General features: G+C 40.5%; 1 protein-coding gene across 1 annotated transcript in view; it reads left to right on the plus strand.

The window, feature by feature from the left end:
- Positions 1 to 22,041, plus strand: part of STMN2 (stathmin 2) — a 39,315-nt gene that overhangs the window by 15,323 nt on the left and 1,951 nt on the right. The window contains exons 2-4 of the mRNA XM_038128590.1: positions 9,340 to 9,435; positions 10,067 to 10,239; positions 20,076 to 20,267. Coding sequence (XP_037984518.1) covers positions 9,340 to 9,435; positions 10,067 to 10,239; positions 20,076 to 20,267 — 461 coding nt within the window. The remainder of the gene's footprint in view (positions 1 to 9,339; positions 9,436 to 10,066; positions 10,240 to 20,075; positions 20,268 to 22,041) is intronic.

Genomic DNA, 22,041 nt, shown 5'->3' on the forward strand with positions numbered 1-22,041 from the left:
CTGTATTGCCTGCAGCACTTGAAAAGAGGTGTCACTTGTGCAGAATTCAGGAGAGCTCTGTTCCCCATGAGGCTTTCCTACAGAATAGGTCTGTGATCCAAGGCATTTCTTTTTTCAGGTCTGTGCCCCAAGGCATTTCTTTTTTCATGTCTGTGACATTTTATCCCCCAGCATCCCTCGCCTCTCCTTCTCACACCATAAGCTCTTTGGCATAGGGTGTTTGCATCTGACACATTTTCACAGAAAGTAGCGCAGATCTCAGCTGGGCCTCTGCATACTCCCACAAAGCCATGATGAGATGACCTTAAGAGCACACTGGGAGGTAGCAGCCATCTCTGATAGCCTAGTCCTGGGCGTTCTGCTGGGTTCTCTGCTTGAGACACCAGAGGAGATTGGAGTGCTCAGCACAAGGACTCCAAATGTCACTTCCCACCAGTGCTTGGTCCAGCACCAAGCTGCAGATATGGTGCTGCTGAGGGAAAGTGGGCTGCTTGCAGGCTTGGCAGCTTCCAATCTGTAACTCACTTTTCCCCACCCCACACTTAGAAAGACACTGAAGGAGTTCCAGCTCCTTTGCACATCCTTCCCTGGTGCTTCAGCCACCAGCATGGCCCCAGAACCAAGCCAAGCACCACAGTACATAGCTGGGCTCAGGGGGCTCCTGAGCACTACATGACCACTTCTGAGGAAGGGATCAGCAATCTGGGGTTGTCCTATTGCAGGGAAGTCCTGAAGCAAACTCCACTATGCTGGTGTTATGGAAGGCAAGTACAGTTGGTAGCCCCTGTCCCAGGAATGCTGAGACAAAATAACCTGCATATACAGCAAGGCTGGTGTGTTGAGAAGGGTCCTTGAAAATCCTTCTGCTTCCCTTGTCTTCAGACATGTACATCAGGGCTCCTGAAAACACTGCTTGTTAGCCTGCATGTAGATGGACATCATGGTTCAGTGATGCCTACCAGGAGGGATCTTCAAAGCCGTGTTAAAGGAAATTTTGGAGTGCAATATCTGGCTTTTAAAGCCATTTTATATGTAACCTGTCTCAGAAGTGTAAAAGAGATTAATGTCTGTGTCCTGGTGAAAGGGTATGTCACAACCCTTCAGGCATACAGCACAAAGGAAATACATTACACACCATGAGCACCAAATCATGGTAGGCAAATCCACCCATTCCAAAACTCCAGAGCTCAAGGCTTTGTTTCTTAAATCATTCACTCTTAAGTGATAGATCAGGAGAGAGGGATTTTTCTTGAGATCAGAAAAATTAGTGATAAAATCAACCCAGAACAATACATGGAGAATCCTTACTACTACTCTAGCAGGAGTCCTCAGCTAAAAGTAAAAAGATTTTTCTGCAAGCCATGACAGAGCCAAGCTCACTACAATGCCAGTCAAAAGAAACTGTTTGCCCCAGGTGCAGGTATGTAACAAAACCAACAACAGTTCTTGAGGAGGTAATGTGAGCCGAATAAGGAAGGTTATTTCCTCTTGGTCTTTCTGCTTTCCTCCTGGTGCTTGTTGAAAGCCTGTTCAATTTTTCCATCCAGTCCACATTCAGGAAAATTACTTTGGTTCAAATCATCCCATAGCTGAATTTCCACAAAGTTTTTGCTTCCAATGAATACAGGAGACTGTGGATAGCAGAATGGTTCCTGGCTGGGGCTGCCTTAATAGTTTGCAAATTTTGATGTTTCATGACTTTCACACTTAAGTGATAATCAGAAATTATTTGTGTCTCTGGTCACCTCCTATGAAGGTAGGTGTAAGATCAGCATCTTAAACATCAGTATCCTGCCAAATCATCTGAATAACAGGGTTTGAACTTCTGAGTGCACAAAAATTAAACAGTCATGTTCAGTTAACCCCTGCAGGAAATAAAGCTGTCTTGGGACTACTGTAGCCTTTAAGTTCATTCTTCGCTCTTCATCCACCCCATTGTTTTCAAAGTCTGTTTTAGTAACTTACATCCTTTCCTACATAGAAAGCTCTATGGGAAGAAACCTGGGGGAAGACAGATGGGATGTAGAGGTACAGAGGGAAATACGGTGAAGGGATGCCTCGTAAAGGCAAAGCAGACCTTAAGGAAGGCTGTGTTTTCCCCTTGTGGGAAAAAAAATTCTCTGGAATTTTTTGTTTTCACCTTGGTTGAAGTTCTCTTAAGTTCAAACAAATTTCAAGAGGGCCACAGTCCTCTGTATTAGTACTGGCTCCTTGGCCTTCCCCTCAGTCCCAGAGGACTTTTGGAACTGAGCTGCCAAGGGCTTCTTCATGCCAGTGTGATTCATGGGCTCTGCAAAGGGCTGGCTCAGAAGAAAGTGCAGCATCTGGCTCTGCCACTGCCATGGACCAGTTTCTGCAGAGTTGAAGAAGGAGGAGCTAGCCCTTGGCTTTCTTGTCTTGTCTGCCCATGTTTCCTCCAGCACGCAGTGTGGTGAGGCTGTGGTGCCCCGAGTGCAGCGACAGGCTCTGAACAGGCACATATCTGCTGTGTTCCTTCCAAACCAGAAGGAAATGGGTGTGTTTTCATTTCAGTGACTAGAAAGCACAATGTGACTACAACAAAGCATCTGCATCAATGTTCGTTTTGAGTAATCATGACAAAGTTGTTGTTTTTTTCAAATTCAAAAACCCCTTACATCAAAATCTCATTTTGGAAATGGGTTTGCATTAGCTCAACAAAGAAGTGCCATTAACTCATGTCACAGATGACTGTAATAGTCAGGGTTCAGTAAATGGGCTTTGTCATTGTTTCAGCAGTGAAAATTACATACATTGAAATAATACAAAATAGTAACTTTACATCTTAACATTCTGACATCATAAAGTGAGCATAGACGTTTGACTCTTGCCAGGCACAGTAAGTTAAAACCAAAGACATGGTGCCTGAAGTAGTCCAAAAAGCCATAGTCATGGTCAATGATAAATTAGGTTGTAAAATTAGAAGCAATCTTTAATGAGACTTGTGCCACTCTCCAATCTGCATGTTTGCATGCATTTGTATCTCTGCAGTAGAGGTTCAAGAAAACCATTACTGGACAGTCTTTCCATAAGCAAACAGCTTCTTGTGTATTCCACGGGATCAGTTTTCCAGCCAGATCCTGCGCTGTAACCTAAATTATGCTGTGGAAATGGTATGCCAGGCCTTGCACTCAAGGACAGGGTTCATTGGTACAGTCTGATGCAGTCTTAATAAGAAGCTGAAAGTCAGATCTGTTGCTAGCATTTGGTTTTTTTTGTGTGTGGGTTTGAAGAACTGATGCTACAGTGATCCCTGATTTCATGGCCACTATGTTCTTTTATAGATGACACTAATGCTCAATTCCCTCCCAAACCATTTTAAAGACTTTTGTTAAAAGGATCTCATGTTGGAGAGAATAAAATGGATGATATTTGTGTCAAAACCCAGGAACATTAATGAGGGTTACAGAAATTAATGCCTAAAACTATTTTTTTAAACTCACAGTTGCCACAAAGGCAGATTAGAGCTCAAGTTCTTCCTTTCTCATTTTCTGGGCATATTGTAGGAAATTCTAGAGTCACAGTTGACAGAGATTAGCTCACTGATTAGCTCTTTTTTTTCCTTGTTTTCTGTTTCTTGTTACCTTATCACAGTACCTGCTTATTCTATTGCCTAGATATAGAAATATCAAAAAATCAGGGACAGAGGACAAAACCAAAACTCTATTCTCATCTCTAGCTTAACCTGCATTGCAGTATATAAAGTGTGCAATTTTGAAGACTTGGTCCCCAAAGAATGGCCCCAGGTGGGTGGGAGTCCTGTGCCACCTTTCCCTGCCGTGAAGCAGGTGAGCACTGTAGGACATTAAAGCTGTAAAGCAACTTTATTTTTGTTGTAAAAAAGAAAAATAAACTGGAAAAGCTTAAATATGCATAAGGTTGTGAGATGGACTCAACCTAATACTCTGGTGAGCAGTGTTTTGCATTCAGAGAGTAACAAAATGAGCCCAAACTACGTGAACCACCAAAATGAGATGGCACTCACAGCTTAGCATAAGGGGTGGATAAGATATATTTACTGCAGGGGCTTTTGATTTCATTCTCTCCATCACTGGTGACTCCATAAGCCTACAAACATCCTTAGGCTTCCTGAAGTGAAGATAGATTTGCTGGACTTAAGACAACCTAATTTGTTTAACTTAAGACATCTGAATGGAGCCATTGTTCTCTGGTAATGCTAATCTCTCCCTTGACTGAAAAATAAGCTTTCATGATTTCTGCAAAGTAGCTCTTTTAAATAATGGCCGGCATTAATTAAAGTGAATCCCAGGCTAATAGATCTCAGACATGCTAAAAACTAAATGATACCTAGAATCTGTACTACTCGTGCCCCATCATGAATTTGATTTCTCCCAGTCCCATGTGCTTGTGCCAGTACTAGCCACCCCTTTAGCAGCACTCCTCATGTAACTTTCTTCAAATACCCTACCAGCTATGGGAAACAACACAGCTGGGGTTGTATAATGTTATCTGGTTTGGCAGAAAAGGATGCAGCACATTACTAAAATGGATTAGTAAAAATAAAATTGTAAATTATTGGTCAACAGATTGTGGTATTGGCGTTCACAAAATTATATGACTTAAAGCATTGCCTTGACAAACCAAAAGCTCTAGAACCCCAGAGGAAACATTACCAAAATGACATTTGTAACAAACCACATTGTCAATAACACCCATCAGAAATCCATATGAAGGAGGGGTGTGATAGGTCTTCTGTATCTGCATGTCATGCATAATCTTACATCTTAATGCTTCAGTGTCTGCCAGAGGAGAAAATTTCAGCAGAATTTCAGTTCAGTCTCAGAAGGGCAACTGTCACAGGGCTGAGCTGTGTTATGGGTTCCACACTCTGACCATGGGCAATGTTCCAATTTCCTTTTCCTTCCAGGTGTGCAGAACTTCAAGAACTAGTTGGCAAGTGGTACTTGAAATGTCAAAATACAGTAACATTACAAATTATATGTACATGATGTATACATATTAATGTATATGATTAATATTTATACATATTAATGTGTGTATAAAATACATTTCTTATATGTGGACCAGATTCAGTAAGGCAAAAATAATAATCACATTTTCCTATATCAGATGTTAATTATAAGTAACATTAACACTTTTCTCTCTCCCTTCATGTGTTAAAAATAGTCTTGCTTATGAATAATGGTCTCTGCTGTGACACAGCAATCTGTCTGAGCTGTGCTTTGCCAAGGAACAAAATGTGACCCAAATTGCCCATGGCCTGTCAGTCAGGACAGATTTTCATTTTACAGTGTAAACTGTAAAAAATTCCTCATAGCTATTGGATAACAGATGAGGACAGACAGTTAGGGTTTAGCAGTGCTTTCCTTAACCTTCCTATTTCTCCCAGCAGTAAATGTAAATAAGTGGTTGCTGACTTCTACTGGCAGCCATAGCACTCCACCTTAGCAGCTTCATTCATTGGGCAGGTGAGCTGCAGGACTGGCAATGGATGCAGCCCTTTTCTGTCATTAGCAGAAAAATACAGGATATATCTGAATAAACATATTACTTGAGATCAATAGAGGATTTTCAAAGAGGATCATCAAAACACCCCAGCTGACCACGGTTTGGTTCACACATCAGAGCAATCTTGGAGCACAAACAAGTTTAGTTGATAGGTATTGAAACTGGAAGGTGTGTATTAGCAGTATATCTACTGTGCCCCAGGCTCTAATGGTTGTTCAGACCATGGGACCATACTAACCTCAAGAAAAGATCTCCAAAATTGTACAACATGGGCATGAAATCCTGAGAATTGTTTCCCTCTGAAGGTCCAGTCCTGCTGTCCTTCCCTTCTTGCTCATGCAGATGTAGAACTGGAGCCCTTAAAAGACCCCTGAAGGTCTTACCCAGACAAGCAGGTAGAGCCCAAAAAGGAAGACCATGGATGTTCATCCAACAGAGAGAGTAGCTTCACAGTTTCTAAATACAGCTGTTGAAAATAATTCCATAAGTTTGATAAAAGAGTGAGGTTGGCTAAAAACAATAATATTAAGGTACATTTGGGACTTGTTCGGGAAAAAAATCATACATTCTAGATTTTTAAAGCCATCTGAGTTAATTCTTTTCTGAATCTGTCAAACATTTAGGGGCATTCGATAGTATTTCTAAGGTTTTCTCTGCAACTCTGAATATGAGTTTATTCTTGAAAAGTAGATGAACTTCTGGAATAATCACACAGTTTGAATACTAGTATATTCACAGCAAAACCTCAAGAAATGCTAATACTGCATTCTCTTCTGGTCTTCTCAAAAATCAGTGTTCTTAATGCATATAAACATTTAGATCTTGCTGCATGTAAGTAAAAAGATTCTGTTGCCATCTTTTGTCAACATTGTTCTTGCCTAGCAATTTCCCTATCAAAGCTTTTGTAGTATTACCATCATTTACTCTCCTTCATTTAACTTGCACAGTTAATGGAATGATATGTAGCCTACATGACTGCACAAGGAGGGATATAATTAGAAAGCCAGTGGAAACACATTTGGAAAATGAACTTCATTGCAATCACTGCTGGTCTTGAAGGGTTTTGAAAAGCTCCACTATGAGGCAGGTAATTTTTGTTCCTCTTTCAGATTGCACAAGAGGTCCTGTGCAGATTGCACAAATTGGTGTGTGGTCTGTGTGTGCTGCTTTCTTAACAAAAAACCTTCTTGAGATAACAGGCTTCCATTTCTAAAACACTAACCCTTGGGATCTGGGAAAGTACAGTTACCTCCCTGTCTAATCTGTGTGACATGGGCCAGCCACTTCAATCAGACCACCAACTGGGCTAACATTACTGCTTTCAGCTTTTTTAATGTGTTTTAAGGAAATGTTTAAGGAAAGGAGAGCTGAACAAAGCAGGGCCCCTGCTACTCAGAGCTGAGCCTGATCAAGGGGGACAGTTCATCACAATGTTGATGCTGGACACCAGAGGAGGTGTGTGCCTCTTCAGGTCCTTTGACACCCTCAGCCCTTAAGTCTATAACAGGAAAACAGTGTTTGCCACTATGGAAGGGTGTTTGGTTCCCAGGGCTGCAGAAGCCTCCAGAATCTCTGTGAGTATTCAAGCCAAGCTCCAGCTACGGTTGAAGGAGTCTCTAGGGCAAGTGCAGACTAAGTGAATACCACAAAAAACCAAAAAGTAATTCTTGTGAAGGATGGAAAGTCATCTTAATTCTGCCAGTGGCCAGAATGAACTAAGACAATGATTTTGCCATCATGCTTTCAGTGCAGCTATTGCACTGAAGAAAAGAGATCTGGGCATGTTCTTATCTTTCTCCTGCTGTGTTTTGCAGATGGCAAGCTGGGGGAAAAAAAAAACACCTTTCTCTAATCATTTAAAATGCTGTTAGGAAGCAAAACATATTCAATGTCAAGCAAAGATAAAAAATATTAACAAAGGCCCCAAAAGGCAAGATTCCTAGGATGCTACTTTGCATGCCTTTTTCTACAAAGATATTTCAAGGTATACATTTTAGCAGTGATTCAGCAGCTCTTGTACAAGATTCTGCTTGTATCATCAATGACCATGTATTTAACACACAGCCCAGTGTCCATTTTCTCTATATTTAGCAGCCTGCCAGGGTTTGATGCACAGCCACTCCACAACCTTGCTGCTGGGAAGAATGAAATTCCAGTGGTATGGGCAGCTGGCTAGGCAAGGGACTTTTCCTCAGGGAAAAGTCTGGAAAACTACACCTGTGTGCTTGTTGGATGGAGGTCTAAGTGAACATTTCATTATGTTTATTATTATTCATAATTCAACATACATCAGATGGACAAGATTTTTCTCTTCAGAAGATTTTTGAGTTATTCCTTGCAAGTTGGTACTTAAGTTTCAAACTAAAATCAAGTCAAAACCAAGCTTCTGTGACAGCCTAAGTTCACTGAAAGCAAAGTCTTCAGTACGCTCTTAACCTCAAATCCTCTCCTTTACCAATGATTTCTGAAAAGTTCTGTCTCTGTTAGGTGAGTTATTCAAGGTACATGATTGCACAAGAGGCCCTTGTGCAAAGCTTAATTAAATTATCTAATCCTCTACTGGTAGCTAAATGTTTTTTCTTGACCCATGGATTATTCAAATACCACGATACTGAACAGCACCCAAAGGCTCTCAAGCCCTCATCATCAATCTCAGGTTTCTTTCTGAGTACAAAAAGCAAAATCAAAAACCACAAGAGCATCCGTGAGAGAGGCTGATTGAGAATTTAATTTCTATCCACAGTTTGAAGATCCAAGGACCATCTGATTTTCCTTTAGCAACAACAACGGCTAATTTGGTCTAATTTGTCAAGTATAATACTTCGAGTCGCATGTATTTTAAGCCATGTTTTCACATGCTGGCAGAGAATGAGTGTCTCCCTCTGTAGATATGGTTTTGATCATAGCAGAGATTTGTGTGTGTCAAGATGAATTTTGAAGCACCCTGCCTTAACATGCATGGGTTATGGAGTGTGGGCAGTGGGCAGGGTACTGCCCCAGGACCCAGGAGAGCCAGCTCCAGTCTGGGCTCTTTCACTGGCTTGCCAAGTGACAAAGTATGAGACTGTTTTCTTATTTACAGGCAATTAGGAAGGGTGAGCACAGTGCTCACCGCATAATGATTATGTATTGGTATGACTATTTTTAGACCAGTGCCTCCTCAGTTCATGACTGGGACCTACAGGCATTATAAAGTCAGCAAAGATGGTACCATAAAGGTAAATTACAAGGGTATTAATGGCATCAACTAATATAGACTAGACCTGAGTATGAAAGCCACATATTTTGGCCAGTAAGTGGGGAATGAAAAGCTTTGTTTCTGGTAGTTAAGCATATTAAGGACATTATGCAAGTGGTTTGATAAAGGTATCCTCATTTCTGGTTTTATTATTAATTTTCTGGATGACATTTTCATTTGTAAAATAATGTATTTAGTCTATGGCGATATATGGCCAGCTTTTCATAGCTGTTCTCAATTGCCTGTAAGAGCTTTGTGTCTCTCCACCTGCCAGGGGAAAGTGGAGTCATGGCTCTCTTCCAATGCTAAATGCATTTCCTGGTAGCCAAATTCACTTTCTATAAATCAGAAAGGACTGCCTGTATTATGCCCAGGGCTGAGGTCATGTAGAGGACCAGAAGCCAGTTCTGAGGATCTCATTTGTGATTTGATAAAGGTTCAATGTTGAGAATAGTTGAAAGTAAATATTCTAGAGAAATCTGCCAGGTGGGTGATGGAGTAGGTTTTCTGGTCCCCAGCCACTCATCTCAGCTCAAGATTCTCAGAGGAGGAGCTGGGGAAGTGAAGCATGCTAACAAGATCTCTCCTTTCAGCTTACAAGGAAAAGATGAAGGAGCTGTCCATGCTCTCGCTGATCTGCTCCTGTTTTTACCCGGAACCTCGCAACATGAACATCTACAAATATGATGGTGAGTGATGTTTACTGGAAATCATCCTGCAGGTTAGAAAATGTTCTAGTCCTGGAAAATGACTCAGTTGTCCTCCTAGTCCATAGTGTTAGTTGGTAAATATTTTGCTGATTTAACAATTTAATTGCTGGTTAGGGCTATTACTTTCTGTGGAGTGTGCAGTACCCACGATGCTGGATATTGTTCCTAATAGGAGCTAAGTAAACTTTTAACATTAGCCCTCTCATACTGAGCTGTTCTTTCCCTACTCCCCATATGAGAATTACAGCTCTTCATGGCTGGCATAATTCCCAAGAAAATGAAGAAAAGATGAAAGGATGCCTAAAAATTACCCAGCTTGGGCATTGCTTGCAGAGGGTGTGAAATGGCACAGAACCCCAATAAGCAGCCAAAATTGCTGTAAATTTTTATCTTTATGAGATTAAGGTATAATTAGGCTATTACAGATAAAATGGAATGTACTCCTGAGAACAGTTTTCAGACCATAATCTGCCATTACTTTTAAAATGCCCAAGGCAAAGATGCTAAATCATTTGTCTGTGCTTCTGATCCTACTCTGATATCAGTGCTGCTTCTCTCCTGACCACTGCTGGTGTATTAAAGACTTAAAATTTCCCACCTTATTGTGCAGACATGGAAGTGAAACAAATCAACAAACGTGCCTCAGGCCAGGCCTTTGAGCTGATCCTAAAGCCGCCATCTCCAGTCTCAGAAGCACCACGAACTTTAGCTTCTCCAAAGAAGAAAGAACTCTCTCTTGAGGAAATCCAGAAAAAGCTGGAGGCTGCAGAGGAGAGGAGAAAGGTATCTTTCCTTAAAAAAATGCATGCTAGTAATTAGACATGATTTAGTGTACAGGATAGCAGTTGAGTTTCCTGTTTGTTTGTGTGTTCTCCGTTGCCATCATTGACTCATGGTAGCCTGCATGGACAAGAACCATCAATATGTTTATAGAAATGAATGAGTTCATTGTCTTTCAGCATCTTGCAAGCCAGCCTCACTGGTTTCAACACTGGGGAAGCATGCATCACAAGATAGACATAGCTTCAGACAGGGGCCAAGTGGGCTGAAATGCAGTTGCACACAATGTGGGCATAATTAATGCTTCATTCGGGGCATCTGTAATAGCTGCTCAAAACCAGTGCAGTTATTGTGTCTGAGTTTAAGAGGTAAATCTGTAATTCAAGCAGATGCTCTCGGTGCTACCAGATCTTGACTCCTCGTAGTGTCCGTGGAAATTATTCACAGGGTCTGCACAAGGCAGCTAAAATGTCTTATTTATGCAATATAGAGGAACACCCTGAGTAGAGTGAGTTTGGGGTCGTTCACACACACTTGAATGAAGACACTAGCGTAGCACAGATGCTAAGAGGCATTTCTAGCAGTTTCAGTAGTGATGGAAATTGGATTTCTAGGATTTTCCACAGACTAAGTCTTCCCCTCTTTATGAGCCCACCCATAATGGCGAAGCTCTGTTTCGTAATCACTAAGTCTGTCACATAGCATTTGGAAGAGTTGTTACCCCTTTTTCACAAAGTTTGGTGCAAAGGCAGCTGGAAATACCCATTAACTGCTTATTTGCCTTTCATCATGACTGATGTGTTGAAGAGGTCTTCCTTTTCTCGAAGTCAGAACTAAATCAAGTTGCTTTTTCTTTTTACTTTTTACAAAGAGAAAATACAAACTCTAGATCAGATAAGTCAGAAGATGATAATGAGACACCATAGCCAGCCTGAATTGCCAGTCTGGAAATTATCAGTGTTCTGTATATGCGCAGCATTTGTGCTGTGTTGCACCATTTCAGAAAAGTCATGACTGGCTGCAATGACCACAGGAAAATTAAAATTGCTAATATATTGTCCTGGTTAATTAATGTTTCTTTTTGCTGATACACAAAAGGAAAGCCACAGAAGCTTTAGGATCTTAGGGCTTTCTGTGTCCTTCACCCAGGAGATCAATGTTATTTTGTGGCAAATCAGCTTGCACAATTAAATAGGCATTAGAAACCTCTTCCACCTGCCCATGGAGTCCCTTGGAGAGGGTTTCTGAAAATGAAACGAGCTTGTATGTCTCTTAAGCCTTTTATTTGTCTTTTAAACGATGTGATTTCTTGCTAAAACTGCTGTTAACAGAACTTTTCATGATGTCGTCAAAAATGTGTACAAAAGTTCAGGTACAGCATCTGTGCCACAGATAGCACATGGATCAGATCCAGGAAAAGCAATTCCATTTTCTTTCATTCCTGTCAGACCAGATCAGGGTCACTGCCAAGAACCTCAAGGGAATGATTACTCTGGTGTGTGGTTTGTTATGTGTCTGCTGAAGTCAGTAGAGCTGGATTACTGACAGGTCTTTAAAACCTGGCACTTAGCTTGAATTTGCAGTGAAACCTGACTATCCTGGACCTCACTAATTTGAACAATTCATCTAGATGACAACTGCAGTGTTGCTACTTTTGTCATTTTTGCTGGCTTGCTAACAGTGACTCTGTGGTTCTAGCACACACTCATTAGCACTGTCACTTCTTTCAAACAAATATTTCTGCCAGAGCATTCATTTCAGTAAGAGGACATGACTGTATATCCAAGGAATTTCCATTTGCACTAGCACCTGCTGAGAGGGTGAGCTCTCACTCACTGAAGTTATAATATTCCCCAAAAACTCAGTCCGTGAAGTTCCTCTGTGCCCAGTACAAATGCTCGAGTAAAGACACAGACAAAGAATGACACAACAGCAATGAAAGGCCTGATATTATGCATATACTTGGTGGAAATTACAAATTAAATGTTTCAGAGGTTTCATTCCACTGATTTCATTACTGTTCATTTCTTCCTAAAGAAAAACTCATCATGCAATAGATTGGTAATCAGTGGCAGCAATACAGACACCTGCCATTTCTTCCCCTTGATACTATATTCATTTTGAGTGAACTTATAACTGAGTTATTTTAATAGACAAGATCCTCCACATTAGCATTGCAACAGAAATTGCTGGGAAAGGAACAAAGAACAGAGCAAAATGTTTCTTTACATCGCTGTTAAAATCCCTGGTGTTCTCGCATCTTAACTACTGACTTCATTTTTGCCCCCAAAAAAGCATAGCGCAGAGAAGGATAAAAAACAATTAGAGGAACAGAAAATCTTCCATAAGAAGATAAATTAAACAGTCCACTTTTCAGTTTGGAGAGAGACAACAGATGAAAGATAAAATATAAGTCTGCAAAGTCATGAATGGTAATGAGAAGATGAATAGGAACAATTATATTCTATTTCACACAATCCAAAGGGGACATAAACAGTCAAAGAATCATCAGTCAGAAATTTCAAAAAGGAATCATGTTTTCATGTATTGTTTATTTTAGATATATTTGTTATCACAGACTGTTTAGAGGTTATTAAAATGTTATTTAGTTCAAAAATATAATAGCAAAATTGATAGAGCACTACCTTGTAGGAAATTATTATGTGAGTGGAACTTGTGACTCAGGAAATAGGGAACTTGCTGGCTGATGAAAGCTAGAGAGATTTGCCCAACTTCATCTAGAGTTTCCCTCAGCATCTTCTTCCACTTTCTGCTGCTAGACAAACCAGGCAGACTTTTTCTAAAAGCCAGCATGGCTGTTGTTATCATGCTTTTCAATCCATGTACAAAACTGTCAGGCATGGCCATTCTAGATTGTGTCCTTCCAGCACAATTTTAACTCAAATCAAGTATAACTAATGGATGAGAATTGCCCTTTTGGAAAACAAGTTGCTAACGGATTTTATGCTGCTTAGGAATTAGGTTCTGCTCTGTTAATTAGGCAGTGTTCATTAATAGATTTTTGAACTCATGAGACCATCTAGAGCAATACATGCACTTCAGCAGTCTCCTGCTTAAGCTTTTTCCAGTTTGTCATTCTTGTTTATTTCCTTGTAAGCTTTTACAGGACTCTGTTCCTTTTCTCTCCTTTTTTCTGTACCTCACCTGACAGTCATGACCTCATACTCTCAGAGAGTTACACCTGAGGCATTTTTTATTTTTGCATTACACAGCAAAGCTCATTTGGGCTTGTTACAGATTAGTCATTTACATTTATAGAATCATCTTCACAGCATGTCATTATTATCCTTTTTTTTTTTTTTTTTTGGCATATGTGTGCTATATTTTCCTACCTTGGTGGGTAATCAGAAAGATCTTTTCATCCTTCTCGGTTATGAAATTAGAGCACTGTGACATTGTATGCAGCAGAAGTTTTTCTTACAGAATATTTAACATTTCTCAATTTTTACCCATTGGCCTTGAATATTTAGCTGTTACTGTTACTGGTGTACAGACTTCAAAGGGCATATGTCAAATTTGTTTTTATTGTTTATATGTTCCATTTACTTAGCAGCATAAAAAAGAAACACTAAAGGGATGTGCATTTCTTCTAGACTTTGGATTATAGAAGAGAAATTGTGTGTAATTAAATCCTTTTAATGGCTTTGTATTGGGATGAAACTGAATCAAGCTTATCCCTAGCGCTTAGTGTGACAAAGAATGCAGGAAAACAGTCATATTTTTTTTTTACTTTCATGCTGTTTGATATAGACTTACAGCCTCCTGGGTTTTTAATGCCGTTGCAATGAAATGCCACAAGACAAGCCTGCCGTGCAGCCTGGGCTGGGCTGGCCTCACTGTGCCCCCCCAGCAGCAGCCAGCCCAGGGCACCTCTGCCAGCACCAGAACCACACTCAGTGCTGGGCCTCACATCCAGCTCACTGCCCCTTTGAGCCAGCCCCACAGCCTGCCCAGAGGCAGCTCTTGGTACTCTTGACCCATCTCTGCTTTGGCCACCCGGGCTTACTGCTCTGTGCAGGAGGCTGCTGGGGGAAGGCAGGAAAGGCAGCAGAGCTGGGGGACAAATGTTCTTCCCTGGACATTGCGTGGCACCTGCAGAACTGCTGCTCCAGGTGACAGGCAGAGAAGGGATGTGCTCCTTCCCTGTCAAAAGTCAACCTTTCCTCTTCCATCTCATTTCTGTTACCTTTTCCCACCAAATTTTAAGGTGAGAAGGATGGGAATGAGGAGAGGCAGTGCCTGAGACATATGTCTCCCCTCCTGCCCACCTATTATCTCCCTTTCTATTGCTGCTGGCCCTCAGCTGTGCTTCTGTGGAGCAGTAACACTGCGTGAAGCATCTTTCCATGTAAAGGTCCCAGTAATAGGTGTAATCAGCACCAGAAACAGATGTTTCTGTCACATTTTGATTTACACCATAGTGTGTCTATACACAGTGGTTCACTCCTAAGTAACCAAAGATACCAAAAATTCCAAGAAGCTTCACAGTTCCTCATCCAAAACCACACATTAGCCTATGGAATATGGGCCTGTAGGGAGATGTTTTTGCTACCAACAAGGAGAGGATTTGGTGTCAGCACCAGGGTCTGTCTTGGAGCACATGGGGCTATGAACATGCATCCCAATGCTGGCAAATATTCTCTCCTCACTCTGCCATGGGCTCTGCCACTAATGAACAACCCTAAGACAATTTGACATTGATCTTTATATAATTCCAGGCCTCAAGCTGCAGGGGACCATGAGGGCAGAGGCTCAGGTGGTACTTCTTGCATGCCCCCAACATGCCTTGTTCACCCCCACAGATCACAACCATGGGAGCAGCAATTTGGTGCCAGCTGAGGATGAGAAAGCTTTCTTGAATCACAACATTGATGGGCTATTTTTTTTTTTTTTTTTACTCCACATCCCAAAGGTCGTTTGGCAGACTGTACAAAAATAAATTGAAAAAAGAAGCAAAACTTTTCATTATCTAGCTTCACTAGAAGCAGAGCTTCACCCATAGTTACAGATCATGTCTCTGACTCTCCTGCCAAATGGGTATTTCTTGAAACCAGTCTAACTTGAGACCATTCCCATGCTTTTACACGGAAAAATCCCAGCCTCAATTCCTTCCACTGAAAACATCAGTACCTGGAGTCACCATACCAAGGCTTCACCTTGGCATTTACATTGCAGTAGGAGCCTTTCCTCCTGCCTTCACAATCTGCTCCATTAATAGTATCTCTTAGATACACAGTGCATTGATGAGCACCAACATTACTGCAGCTTCTTCTGAACAACTGCATTGTAAAAAAAAAAAAAAAAACAGTCAGTGAACAAATGTGAAAGAGGAGCACTCATGACTGGTGGTGTGTCTCAGACACCCTAGTAACTAAAGGCACTGGTATCTGAGGTTGAATGCATTCAAGTTGAAATTCCCAGCTTAAAAACAGTTGTCTGAACCCATTTCTTGTTTAAAAGCAATTAGGGATTACTTTTATCTACACATTAATTACTTCAATATTTGGATATATCTGTCAAACAAAGATAGATAGATAGATAGATAGATAGATAGATAGATAGATAGATTGATTGATTGATTGATTGATGTGAGAAAATAAAGCAGCTCTTAGTCAGATAAGGAGAATTTTCTTCATGTGAGTAATAATTAAACAATGTATCACCAAAGCCAGCTTCCATAACTAATTTTGCTCATGGAGTGAGCGTTTAGTAGTCTGCATCTATCTCCAGCCGTCTAGGTACCAGATGTAGATTTCATTTTGAACCACTCATCTCTGAAAACTGAAGATGCACATGATCCCTTAAAATATGACCTGAACATCACAGCAGTTTGCCTGCATTTTTAGCACATCAGTATGTTTCTTGGAGCAAAGGTATCTGTACCAGGACTGTTCTCCAATATTTTTATTCCTCCATATTTCATTATTAACAAATAAATATTTTTGTTTCTCCACATTATTTTGTGGCCTTTTAGTACCCTAAGGAGGCTTGTAAAATGGAGGGAAAGTGATTTTTTCCAAGTACAGATAGTGATAGAACAAGGAAGAATGGTTTTAAACTAAAAGAGGGGAGATTCAGATTAGATGGTAGGAGAAAGTTCTTTCATGTGTGGGGGGTGAGGCAGTGACACAGGTTGCTCAGTGAAGTTGTGGGTGCCCATCCCTCAAAGTGCCCCAGATGAGTTTGGGTGGGGCTTTGCACAAGCTGGTCTAGAGGGAGATGTACCTGCCTATGGCAGGGGGTTAGAGCTGGATGATCTTTAAGGTCCATTCCAGTCCAAGACAGTCTAGGATGCTTTGATTCTATGATGTAACACTAGATGCTGTAGCTGGAGCTGCATTGGTTATGCCTTGTTATATTTAAGAAGTGTTCTGAATATCTGAATATTCCCCCTTTTTTGCTCCCCCATTTAATATTTTTCTCTCCTTATTACTCGTCTTTATCTTCCATCTTGTTTACGGCCTCTTTTTTTTTCATTTTCTCACCACATCTGTGTAAGAAACACCATAAGCAGTATACAACTGTGTTAGAACTATCAAAAATTTGAAAATATCCTTTCCAGCACTTCAAACAGTGTCGAAAATAAACTTGAAATAAAAACCTCCTATGTGTGTTGGAATCCTGCACCACTGTGGAACTGTGCAGTCCAAACACAGCCATTTAAAAGCCAAGACAAACAACAAAGGGAGTCTATTAATCCCAGCTCCCCTGGGTATCCGTGGTCATTCATTTACCCATTTCTGGATGTGTAGTAACTTTGAACAGACAGGGTGGCCAAGTTCTTTTGCCAAATGGGTTGGAAACAGAAAATAATTTGACAATCCAGTACAAACACATAGCAGGCGCCTTCCAGAATTGTCATAAGGGGATTTCAGAATGCTCTGAACACCAGGGAAACAGGCAGACTGACAGCTGGGGTACAAGGCCATTAGAGAAGGGACATCAGTCTAAATGACATTCTACCCTGTGGATGTTTCGTGGCAGGGAGGGGGGTTCCTTTATTTTGAGCCAGTACTAGGTACCGGTGATTTTTCTGTCTCAAAATTCGTCCCAATGTGCCCTTAAAGACATAATGTAAAGGAAAATCACATTAGGGGTTTACAGTCAGCTCCTGAGGCCTGGTGCAGCTTTCAAGCAGTCTCTTTCTGGTGCCAACCCAATTTGCATCCAGTAAATACTGAATTAGAGGATAAGGATTTTCTTCATTATCATGAATTATAGGACAAATTGCTTTTGAATGTACTGTCTGCCAGCACAGCATCCAGAAATATGTGTACTTTGATATGAAGCTCTAATTTTTCACTGTTCTCCAGGATTTATGATAAAAATTCTTTCCAGAAAGCAAAGAATGGAAGAAAATGGAGTGGAAGAAAAACAAATCTTGAAAAATGGGCAAGTGCCTCAAAATCTCAAAGGCATTTTGCTACCTCCATTGAAAGCAAATGCTCTTTTAAAAAATGCTTTTTATCTGCATAGTCCAAATCTTACTTTTTATTAGTGCATGACTATGTCCTTGAAAATTGTTTTCCAAATCTGAAAAGGTCTGATTTTATAACACATTAAATATGCACATTTAAACACCATGAAATGTTAGCCATTCAAATTAACAAGTCACTTCTGAAATGCTTCATGGCAAAGGACATTACAATTACTCTAAGGGTGTCTTTTCTATTCAAACTCCTAACAGGAAGAGAAATGCATTCCCAGATTATCCATTACTTTTAGATAATTTATGATCATTAATCATAAAGGGTTCGCAAAATTCATATCAGCAAACAAAATTTAATGATCTTAACTTTTCCAAAAGTAGACAAGAGATTACTGTTGAGTAGTAAATTAAACAGAAAATGCAGAATAACTTTAGAAGCACAAGTCAAACTGGGCCACTCAGGTTTGTCCACAGGTGGGAAAGAGAGATGAAAATATTTAATTATTTCAGGTTTACATTGCATCAGATCTCTTAAAATAACTTTTTTACATAGAAAAATAACCTACAGTTAAGAACTGCTAAATGCTATCTGAAACCAAACATTTTGTTTCAAAATAAACTACTTCTATTATATGATTATTAAAATGTTGATAGTTTTATTAAACTTATGGGGCTTTTATGATTTTTTAATTGCTGTACAAAATTCCTTCTTTCCCCAGCTCTACTTGTCTTTGGAGCATCCTTCTTCTATATCCACCAGTGAAATTCCCTCTACTTTTATCTTCATATCTCTGAGGGGCTTTGTTCCCATTTGCAACATCTTTTATCTGGCATAACAGAGTCAAAGACACGAAAAATGCTTGCTCTATTACTCTGTTCAGCATATGCTGTAAGAGAGAGAGAGAAGAGCCAGGAAGAGTCTCAGGGAGGTCCCAGCCTTTCCGGGAGACCATTCCTGCCAGCAGGTGCTCCAGAGATCAGTTTGAGAAACGAGCCTGTACCTGCAGCCAGGCCAGAGGTGAAACTCAATTGAGTGATGAGGATGGATGGAAGTGGCTCTCTCCTATGATCTCAAGCAAGCCATTACAGCCTTTCAAAACCAGATGTGTTTTACTCCAACATCTTGCTGAAAGATGTTCTGCCTTGCCTTTGCAGCCTTTTCTAGAATCTCCTTTATTTGCCCTGTCAGTGCATTTGGTTTTATGCATATCTTACTTTTATTAAAAATTTGTTTTCTCCTAGTTGAGTATTGCTCATATAAAAGAATTGCAGCCTTTTCCAGTCCATTTAAAGCCACATGATAGAATTTAAAAGGTTTCATTACCACTAATTGTAATTAATTGTAATTAATGGTTAAACCCTTAATTTAGGCCATAAACTAACTCATTTTTATGGATCACAATGGCAACAGTGCCTTGGGATCAGCACTGAAATACACATTTAGCCTCCCAGTGCCCTATTTCATTCTCTGTTTTTCTGTTTCTTCTCATGCTGCCTCTCATATATTTTATCCAAAAGCGTATGATGTTGTTCAACCTTTCCAAACAAATGTCTTTTCAACTAGACTTGCCTGGAGAATGGGCCCAATGCTGCAAGTTTTTGGCTTCTTTCCTAGGATGAGTGGTTTCCTGTTAGAAATTTGATTGAATATACATAACAAAGCTTACGCTTCTGAGAAGTGAGTTTACAAGGAAGAACACAATATCAAGCATAGACTGCATCTGTTTAATTCCTACTTGCAGTTTTCATCTTCCTTGAAAAATAAAAACTTCTAACTAAATTTTTTTTATATTTTCTATGCAATAAAACACTTTTTTCCCCTTCCTAATCAGTGAGATTAATCTGAGTCAAATGGGAAGAAACATTGCCTGAATTGATGCTGCCTGTCTTTCACGTCAATAAACTTCCAAGCCTGTTACTAACTATTCAAGCACATTAAAAAAGAGTCCAGCCTGTCTGAAAATTGCACCTGTCCTGCATCAGTAATCTCCCTTTTTACTCTGTACATTTCTTCAACCCCAGGTCCCTGTCTCTAAAGATAAAAAGCCTGTAGCTAAGAGACTGCAGCTGTCAGAGGTTGAGCAACCACTGCAGTAACGCAGGCGAGCCAGGGCAGCAGCACAACAGCATTTCTTGTTAACAGAAGTGCTTTGGACATTTCTCTGCTGCTGCCTCAGGCGTGTACCCCACATTTAGCCAGTGCTTCTCAACCTAAGGCTAAGCTGGTTCGGTCACAAAGTGACCTTTCTAAAACAAGGCAGCAAACTTTACACAGTTCCCACGCTCAGGGAATTGTTGCCCTATGGCAAGGTACTGTGCTCCCCAGCAACACAGCAACATGCTTTGCTCCACATGAGTATTTCTTCTCAGCCTGTGTCTCTGTTTCCAGTCCCAGGAGGCCCAGGTGCTGAAACATCTGGCAGAGAAGAGAGAACATGAGCGAGAAGTGCTTCAAAAAGCTTTGGAGGAGAACAATAACTTCAGCAAAATGGCAGAGGAGAAGCTGATACTGAAAATGGAACAGATCAAAGAAAACCGTGAAGCTAATTTAGCTGCTCTTATTGAACGCCTCCAAGAGAAGGTAACCACACCATCACTCCTCACCTTAGACTAGAGAGGAAAAGCTAATCAATATTTTGCAGAGATGTTGTGCATAGTCCTTATCTCAGCTGCTTCACTTGAGCTATTTTTAAGTCAGAGCTACTGATGCCTGTCTAAACCCCCACTCACTTTGAAAAAGGACTGAAGTGCTACAGTCACACAATCACAGGATGGTTGAGGTTGGAAGGGCCCTCTGGAGATCATCTGGTCCAGCTCCAGGCTCAAGGGGGGGGCACATAGAGCCAGTTGCCCAGGGCCATGTCCAGGTGGCTTTTTAATATCTCCAAGAATGAAGACTCCAATTCCACTCTAGGCAACCTGTGCCAGTGCTCAGTCCCTTCACAATGAAAAAGTGTTCCCTGATGTTCAGAGGAAACCTCATGGGTTTTAGGTGTTGCCTGTTGCCCCTGATCATGTCACTGGGCACCACTGGAAAGATCCTGGCTCTGTGTTCCTTTCATTCAAGTATTTATAGATATTTGTAAGATCCCCCTGAGCTGTCTCCAAACTGAACAATCCAGCTCTCTCAGCCTTTCCTCATAGCAGAAACTGAGAGATGCTCCTTAATCCTCATGGCCCTTTGCTGGACTGTCTCTAGAGAAAGGTTGGTTTTCTAGCTTTTTAAGAAGTTCTGTGAACAAATGAAAGGTCGCTTGTGTTTAGATTTCAGCTTCTAAGAAAAGTCAAATCAAATCAAACAACTGCCCTTTGTCTGTAATTCTTGGTTTCTCAGAGGAGAAAGATGAAAAATTAGGGGTAAAAAATTCTTTCCTCTACAGCAAAAGAGATCTGTCTTTCCACAAGTCATGCAAGGAAGAGAGTAAATTTCCCTATGGAGATCTTTGGTACAGCCAGAGGAGACAGGGAATCACAAACCCTGGATGCAGGATGAAGTATGTCCTTCTCCAAAAAAAAACCCTTCCACACAAGAGAGAGAGACATGCAAATAAAGATTTAGAAGCGTTAAGAAAAAATTAATTAGTTCTGCATGAGTGATCACTTGTTTCTCTCAATAATGAACTTTCTAATATATGCTGATATACTATTTCGATAGTAAATCGGCTAAAGAAAATAGCTCTCAGAGGTTTTCAAGGAGATATTCATAAGCACCTCTACATCTGTGATGGAGACAAAAGTCTTTGAGAGTAGGAAAGAAACAACAGAATCCAAAGGATGGTGTTACAAGTAACTACACAAACAGGATAATTCTTGAGCTTAAAGACTATACCCAGATTGCTTGACATTTTTGCATTAGCTTCATGTGCAGGCACATTCCCAGACCTTATGAAAACAAAGGGAAAAGCACATTATTAGTTATCCTCAAGGTCCAAAAGGAAGTGGGAAGGACAGCTGATGCATCTCTCTGTCCTAGGTTAGTCTTAACAGACTGTTAAACCCTGAATGTGATAGCATATATGTATGAAACCCAACAAAGACTTCTGAGGATGACAGTAACTTGGAAACATTTGCACTGACCAGTAACTAAAAAAATACAATTTTGCCAATACCAAAATATCAAAAACAAACAATTTGCCAACATCAAAAGTGAATTCTTAATATACAGAAAAAGAAGTGAGATGCCTGGTTCCAAGTCTTCCAAAGTCAAACAGAGATGTGGGTTCCCCAAGGTATTGGTGTCTAGAAGCTACTCAGAAATAACTTCTGTATACTGCAGTTAATAAGAACACCAAGCAACAAATCCCTTATAAAATCTAGCATTCAGTATGACAGATCTTTCAAGGACTGATTTACAG

This window comes from Motacilla alba, chromosome 2 (genome assembly GCF_015832195.1).
Source record: "Motacilla alba alba isolate MOTALB_02 chromosome 2, Motacilla_alba_V1.0_pri, whole genome shotgun sequence".
Classification (NCBI taxonomy): domain Eukaryota; kingdom Metazoa; phylum Chordata; class Aves; order Passeriformes; family Motacillidae; genus Motacilla; species Motacilla alba.